Source organism: Notolabrus celidotus, chromosome 11 (assembly GCF_009762535.1).
Source record: "Notolabrus celidotus isolate fNotCel1 chromosome 11, fNotCel1.pri, whole genome shotgun sequence".
Lineage (NCBI taxonomy): Eukaryota > Metazoa > Chordata > Actinopteri > Labriformes > Labridae > Notolabrus > Notolabrus celidotus.
The window spans coordinates 3,829,638-3,838,075 of record NC_048282.1 but is presented as its reverse complement, the minus strand read 5'-3'; the positions used below and the strand labels follow the sequence as shown (position 1 = coordinate 3,838,075).

The following is an 8,438-nucleotide window of genomic DNA, read 5'->3' as shown; positions in this document are numbered from 1 at the left end:
TGGTCTGCAGGATGCTGGGTCAGGGGTCGCTGGATTTCTGGTTTCAGAAAGCAGAAGTAAACAACGTCCAAGCTGATAGAGAAACTGCTTCTTTAGCATTAATCAATCAATCTTTATTTGTATAGCGCCAAATTACAACAAACGTTATCTCAAGACGCTTTTACAAACGGAGCAGGTCTAGACCACTCTATGTCAAATTATGAACAGAGACCCAACACCAAGACAGGATAAGACTCAGTCTGACCCCACCTTAATCCACCATGAGCATTGCACATCGCAGTATTTAGCTAGTTACAGCGGAGAGGACAAACTTCCTTTAACAGGCAGAAACCTCTCCATCCCCCGGACTAAGCTGCAGACTTTTTGAAACAGAGCCTTCAGTGTGGCAGCCCCTACTCTGTGGAACTCTCTCCCTCCTGACATCTGCAGCGCCCCAATCCTGGACAGTTTTAAGAAAGCAGTCACCATTCCTCAAGGCCTTTCCCTATTAGCTAGTGTTGTCCCCACCTACCCCCCAGACCCCTAACCTGACCCGTGAAGCCACCTTGAGTTTCTTGAAAGGCGCTATATAAATCCCAGTTATTATTATTAGTAGTAGTAGTAGTAGCTGTTCCCGCTGGAGTCCAGTACGTCCGTATCAGCCGGAGTCTGGATCGTCCACAGCAGGAGGATGTCTACGGCCGCTCAGAGGAACCTACGAGACAAGAGAGCTCAGGGACTCCAGAAAGGTCTATGGTTAGTAACTTTAATGGGACAGGTAGAGTTAAAGTAAGTGATGAGGGGGTTGGGGGAAGGGGGTGAGATAGGATCCCAGTGTTTCAGTCTAATCCTATAGCAGCATAACTAAGAGCCGGTCCAAACCATCTTGAAGATGTATTTCATTTAATGGGACACATGTAAGCTCCATGACCTGCCCTCTAGCACCATCTTCAGGCAAATATGTGTATTGGATGAGTCCCTGAACAGAGTCAGGCCTCCTCAGTTATGAAACCTAACCTAACATTTCTCCCTTCTGCTTTTATCCAGCACTCTCTTCTGTGTTCTACTCCATCTTTCTTTGCATCCAGCGAGAGAGTGGAAGCACCAGAACAAACCGGCTCCAAAAAGCTCTTTGTCCTGCAGCGTCAGAAAACACACTCACGCTCTTTCCTCCCTTTGTATGCCTCCTTCGTTCATACACCCAGCATGAGCGTGAGTCTTTCCCCTGTCTTCAGATTTCAACAATGCTCCATCTCTGTGCCCCGGCCCACACACCCGAATACCACAGCGGGACGCCGTGAACTCCTCGGTCTCTCTGGCTCGTTCATTGTCTCCAACACCCAGTCGCCTCTGTCTCACTTCTCCTCTCTCTCTCTCTCTCTCTCTCCTCCTCATCAACAGTGTCACTCTCTCTTTCTCAGTCTACCACTCTCCTTCCCGTCCTCTCTCCATCTCTCAAATTGGTGACCTCACCCAACACCCACACTACAGTGACTTCATCGAGCAGCAGCTGCAGTCGAGGCCACAGAGCAGCGTGTCGGCGGTGGAGGGGACAATTAAAACCGCTGCCGTGACTAGGACACTACAGAGAGGCTGCTGACAGGAAACTTCTGGAAGATATCAGCAGACTCGGTGTGTCAGTGACCACTTGATCTTAGCGAAATCTGAATCCGAGAATTGTAACCGTCACAAGTATCAAGTGAAGCAATGCCCACTTGTGTTGTCTGGGAATTAAAGTGGTGGGACGGTTCAAGGCCGCTATCAGGCTATCTGGTCTCAACAAGGCCACCAGCGTACACACAAACCGAGGCTGTGTCCCTCTGATACCCTCTCACTGAGCCTTGTTTCTTCTCTCTGATGTTGTCACATTTTGTCTTTATCATTTAAACAACAGAAGTAGGATGAGGATTGTTTGGAGGTATTGTTTGCTAAGCAGTGAAAAATGGAAATGAGTCAAGTTGACCTGTGAAAAATGCTGGAAGCTGTGTCAACAAGAAATCCAGAATAAATGGAAAGATCTCATCAGAGCCAAAAGGAAAATAGTTTGATCAGTATCTGGTGAGAGGGTCTAGCAAGAGAGGCAGACGAGTCCTCACCAAAGAAAATGAAACCTTGACTAACTGAAAAAGAAGAGATGAAGTTAGACCAAGTTTGGTGCTTTTGAGTGTAGCTGACTTGGCTAAAGTTTGAAGTAGGGTATTTGTTTGGTGGTCATAGACCTCAGTTACACTACAGATGAGATTCAAGTGGTTTGGGTGGATTACAACCATAGACTGTATAATAGATGGATGTAGTCTCTGACGTTTTCTGAAGCCAATCATCGGTGGTCGCCATATTGGAAATACTGACTCAACATAACTTTGGTCGATCTATGATGACGCAAAGACTCGGCTGTTTTCTTAACTGCCTACTACCCTAGCAGTATGTACTGATTTGGCCTAAATTCAGTATGTAGTATGTGAACAAGAGTAAAATCTGCAGTATGCCAAAACTACCAGGATGTCGTACTGATTCAGGAACATGTCTCAGTCTGCAGTGGACCAGCCTCCCTCACGTACTGTTTCCCACAATGCACAGCGCTAACTTCTTCTTCTTCTTTTTTCCGTATTTGACGGGGCACTCAGTTTTTAGGTGTTGTGAAAATTATTAACTTCCATATAAACCACTTCTTAACTTTTTAAATCATAAGTGATGCTAAAGAAGCAGTTTATCTATCAGCTTGGACGTTGTTTACTTCTGCTTTCCGAAACCAGAAATGCAGCGACACCCGACCCAGCATCCTGCAGACCAGATCCAACATAACAGTCAGACTACAGACTACTTTCAAACATAGTATACAGTACGTACTGTATACTACATTTGTATGTAATATGTGGCAGGTGGTTTTGAATACAGCCACATCTGTCAGTCAAGTCAGCCATGCCCTTAATTAGGCAAAACCAAGCGGCAACCTCCGGTCTAAAAATATGAGTCAATGCCGAAGTGTTAAAAGCTGCAGTTCATCGAGGATCCACTTGAGGCTGGCTCCGGAAGTACCGGAAGTCACATACACATGAATGGGGAAAAGACGATCTTTGCAGCATTAATTAACACGTTTACAGCCTGGTACAAAAGACGAGTGTAGTCTGAATAGCTCATTTCTCGATGTCCTCTCACTGTGAGGGGGGGGGATTTTTTTCTAATTCGGCAATTTCGAAGATATTGAGATTACCAGTCTTCCAATGAGAGGCACAGCTGCCTGCAGGAACACTGTAGCTGTTGGGGAGGAGGCTCAAAGCCCGCCTCTTTACGTCACACTGGCTCCACAGAAGCAATATGGCTGCCGCAGCCGATTGGTCTCAAAACAGTTCTTCTGAAACAGATGGGTGACGTCACGGATACTACGTCCATTTTTTTTACAGTCTATGGGCAAAACTCAAAAATAGAGATATAAAATAATTCACCCCGTACAGTGTGTGCGGATAGAAAAATTTGCTATCCAGACTAAAGGTTATTTTTGAACCAGGCTGTAAACATGTTTATTTCTGCTGTAAAGATCGGCTTCTTTGAATGGGTGTGTATGTGGTTTCTGGTGCTTCTGCACCCAGCCTCTAGTGGACACTCGATGAACTGCAGTTTATAACACTTCAGCATGGGCTTCATATAATGAGACCGGAGGTTGCGGCTTGGGCAAAACTCAGAAGTTTAATATCTTCAAAAATAAAGAGTTATAAAAAATTCACCCGCTGTACAGTGTGTACGGAGAGAGAAATTAGATATTAGTTTCTAATACTTCTGCATTGGCTTCATATTTTAAGGCCAGAGGTTGTTGCTTGATTAAGGGTTAGTTATGGGCCTACACTATCACAAGGCTTCAAGTGTCAGTTTTTGAAATGTGTCTGTTTAAGTAACATTGAACACTTTGAGCTCTGTGTCTGTTTGAAACTCTTATTTGTTATTGTGAAAGTGAGGGACAATATGGAAATGAAAGGGTTACACTTGCATACAACAGAGGTATTCATTTTGAGTTGAGTTAGCACTTAGACTCATTTATTCATGTATTTTATAGGTAAGTTTAAGTGATCCAATCTATTCATAAAACTTTAAAATCGTATTTGTTTCAAGGATTAAATGTTCAGGGAAAAGGAAACCTGCTTCAAAAGGCAGACACTGCCATCTGGTGGACATGTGGATTATTATTTATTTTGATCAGTGTGTGGGTAAAATATGAAACATAAATAGGACACTATTAGATATGACAAAAATAATCCTGACAAAATCTTCATCATACTACAGATGTATAAAATCCACTTTATTTCATGATTTGATTTGAAACTATTTTTACAAAAAGAAGTAACATACAGAATGTGTGGTTTGTTTCAAAAAGGCAGTGGCAGCTTCAAGATTGTCGAATGCTGTGGTAATAAACTGACTCATCGTCTTTAATACGGAGGTTCAGCAGAAGTCCCTCAGTGAAGTTTCAGTCACTTTTTGACATGTAAGTGTGTGTGTATTTGTGTGTGTGTGTGTGTTCAGAGATGTTGTTTCAGCCACAGCACTGTGTTGAGGAAGCAGTCGGCCTGTGTGTCAACTCGGGACAGAGAGTGTCCATCATCTGGAAACCACAACAATCTGAACAGACGAATAGAAAGAATGACAGAGATAGTTTTAATAATCATAAATATAAGCCTAGGTTTAATTGAGTAATTTGATATACGTACACTGCCAGTCAAAAGTTTGGAAACACCTTCTCATTCAAGGGTTTGTATTTATTGTAATGATTGTAAACACTGTAGATTAATACTGAAGACATCAAAACTATGAAAGAACATATATTGAATTATTGAATGAACAAAAAAATGTTAAAAAAGCAGAATCTGTTTTATATTTTAGATTCTGTAAAATAGCCCCCTTTTTCCTTCAGGACAGCTTTGCACACTCTTGGTATTCTCTCAGTCTGCTTCATGAAGTGGTCTCCAGGAATGGTTTCTAATTAACATGAGCCTTGTCAAGAGTTCATTTGTAGAATGACTTGCCTTCTTAATGTGTTTGAGACCATCAGTTGTGTTGTTCAGAGGTAGGATTAGTACACAATGGATAGCCCTATTTGACTACTGTTGTAATCCAGATTATGGTAAAACCAGATTATTTCATAGTTTTGATGTCTTCAGTATTAATCTACAATGTTGAAAATAATTAAAATAAATAAAAACCATTGAATGAGAAGGTGTGTCCAGACTTTTGACTTATTGTATATTGTACCTGACAGGAGACTCTCTGCTCTTCAGTACTTTATAAAGCTCCAGACCCTGGTGAGGAGACACCCGTCTGTCTCTGGCCCCCAGCATCAGCAGTACAGGAGCCTTGATCTACAAATAGACATAAACACAATGTAAACACACACATGGTCATTAAATGGTAAATGGATTGTGTTTATGTGACGCTGTCTCTCGCCTTCTGACCACTTAAAGCACTTTTACATTACATGTCACATTCACTTATTCACTCACTGATGGCAGAGGCTGCTATATAAAGAGCCCATCAGTGTTAACTTATCCCATTCACACACCAAAGGCACAGTACCAAAGGCAGTTCAGGGTTAAGTGTCTTGCAATGGCCACTTCTGCATGTGGACAGTGGGACTGGGGATCAAAACCCGACTTTCGGGTTAAGAGATGACCGACTCAACCACTAAGCCAGAACCGGGCTAGTATGGGAGGTAGAACCTTCAGCTATCAGACCCCTCTCCTTTGGAATCATCTACCAGTCAGGGTCCGGGAGGCAGACACCCTCCCTACTTTTAAGAGTAGGCTTCAAACTTTCCTTTTTGATGAAGCTTATAGTTAGAGCTGGATCAGGCTTGGACCAGCTCTTAGTTATGCTGCTATAGGCTTAGACTGCCGGGGAAACTGTTACACTGACGCACTGGGATCCTATCTCACCCCCTTCCCCCAACCCCCTCATCACTTACTTTAACTTAACCTGTCCCCTTAAAGTTACTAACCATAGACCTTTCTGGAGTCCCTGAGCTCCCTTGTCTCGTAGGTTCCTCTGAGCTGCCGTAGACGTCCTCCTGCTGTGGACGTTCCAGACTCCAGCTGATACGGACGTACTGGACTCCAGCGGAAACAGCTACTACTACTCGTCTCATCACTATCACCGCTCCCTCTCTCTCTTATTCTCCTCTATCCCTCTTTCCAGACCCAACTCGGTCCAGGCAGATGTGTGTCTAACATGAGTCTGGTTCTGCTCGAGGTTTCTGCCTGTTAAAGGAAGTTTGTCCTCTCCGCTGTAACTAGCTAAATACTGCGAGGTGTAATGCTCATGGTGGATTAAGGTGGGGTCAGACTGAGTCTTATCCTGTCTTGGTGTTGGGTCTCTGTTCATAATTTGACATAGAGTGGTCTAGACCTGCTCTGTTTGTAAAAGAGTCTTGAGATAACGTTTGTTGTGATTTGGCGCTATACAAATAAAGATTGATTGATTGATTGAGCCGCCCCACAAATAATTAAACATGTTGATTTACACTTATGCAACTACTGCTTCTACAGCTCAGAAACTACCCCTGACCTTTGCTGGGGAGTTTCCTTAATGTGTTGTAATGAAATCTCAACACCTCCCAAATTATTGTGTTTGGAAAAGTAAAGGCCTAAGGTTAATTTTACTGGATTTATTTGGTTTCTGTTTGTATGCATCCTGATTCAGTGAAGAAATGGAGTGCTGCCTGCAAGCTAGTTCAGGCTGACAACTTGAGCTGCACTCATTCATACTGACACGTCATCATCCTCCCTATCAGCTGATCTCTACATCCTCTCATTTGGCGGTCTACTTAAGCTGCAAGTCTCCCTGTCTCTGCCTCTGCTTTGCCAGTGCTCCTGCTGTCCTGCTCAGTGCTGTGTGCAAACTTCGTAACCAGCTCTGGCATCCACCTGCGGGCTCTGAGGGGGGTAAGTCCTTTCTCATTACTCCTAATGTCTGCATTTAAATAATCTACAAGGAGCAATGAAGTTCAGAGCCCATACGCCAAGCACAATACTGTATGCTGCAATGAACTTTATCTTAAATAACCGTGAGTTGTCTGACTGAACTGTGATCACAGACTGGTTCTTGGAGGTGATTTTGTGCCCAATGCAGTGATCTCCACTGCAGAGCCATTTCTGTTTTTACAGCCATCTAGTACTGTTTTTTGGCTTTCTATCTTTTATACAGAATTAAAATCCTACTCATGCAGAAACAGAAAAAAGAACAGTAATTTAAGGTAAACGTACTTTATAAATCCCTATGGGGGAAATTCAAATTTTTACTTGTGTCCTTTTTATTTATTTTTTCACAGATATGTTTATTGACATTTTGTTAAATACAAACAACACAAAACCAGGACAGCACACAGACAGTGACATACAACAACAACAACAACAATAGTGGTACATATTATATTAGAATTTAAATGACATAGAGAAGCGTATACAAATCATTATGTATAAAGTAAATAAATAACTAAGTGAATAGACAAATACAAAAATGTTATAAAATTAAAGGCCCTGTGAGGAGTTTTGAACTGGCTGAGAAACAGACTGAAAATGATACTGATGCCTCTTTATAACCTTCAATAGCAAACAAGACCATCAGCAGCAACACAGACACCTTCTCTGTTGTCATTTTTAATGCCTTAAACCGCCCTGGGGGGGTAGGTGCCAGACCAGATGATGGACATCTCACTTCAGAAACAGCCTTTATTTGACTGTTTTCATGGAAAATAATCACAGTGCCTGATAAAGTTGACTGTTAAAAGACAACAGGATGAGATTTTTGTTGAAAACACTACTTTTGCATATATAGGACAAGAGATAGGAGGTATCACTTTGTCCACAAGGGGGCGCCAGAATCGATACAAAACAAAAGTTCCTCACAGCAGCTTTTAATAAAAAAACAAAACGAAAAAAAAACAATCCAAAATAAATAAATTGTTATTGGTCAGTCTGCCGCCGTCAACATCACTTCGAATATTGCCAGAAAGGTAACCACCTAATCAGAGGTCTCACAGAGGTCCAGCTCCTGCAAATACTCAAAGAACGAGTCCCACATCTTGTGAAATTCCCTCAGGGAGCCTCTCACCAAGTGTCTGACTTTCTCCAACTTCACAAAGTGAAGAATGTCCCTTAACCACACTATATGGGAAGGAGGCGTGGGGGATTTCCATTTAAGCAGTATTAAGCGTCTGGCTAAAAGAGTGACAAAGGCCATGAAGCTGGTTTCTCGAGAAGAGAGTGGTGCTGTGGGTGGAGTTACACCAAACACTGCCGTCATAGCATTTGGTTCAACTGATTTTCCAGTTACTTTTGATAGTACTTAAAAAATATTCTGTCAGTAGGAATCTAAAGCCGAGCAAGACCAGAACATATGACCATGGCTGGCTGGAGCCTGATGACACCTGTCGCAAATTGGGTCAACATCTTTGTAGATTTTAGATAGTTTAACCT

General features: G+C 42.5%; 1 protein-coding gene across 1 annotated transcript in view; it reads right to left on the bottom strand.

Annotated features, from left to right (window-relative positions):
* Positions 1–4,239: 4,239 nt before the first annotated feature.
* zgc:136971 (S9 family peptidase) overlaps positions 4,240–8,438 on the bottom strand; it is a 35,139-nt gene continuing 30,940 nt past the window's right edge. The window contains exons 21-22 of the mRNA XM_034696066.1: positions 5,221–5,327; positions 4,240–4,590 (exon numbers count right to left, since the gene is read on the bottom strand). Of these exons, the coding sequence (XP_034551957.1) occupies positions 4,491–4,590; positions 5,221–5,327 (207 nt within the window). The 3' untranslated portion in view covers positions 4,240–4,490. The remainder of the gene's footprint in view (positions 4,591–5,220; positions 5,328–8,438) is intronic.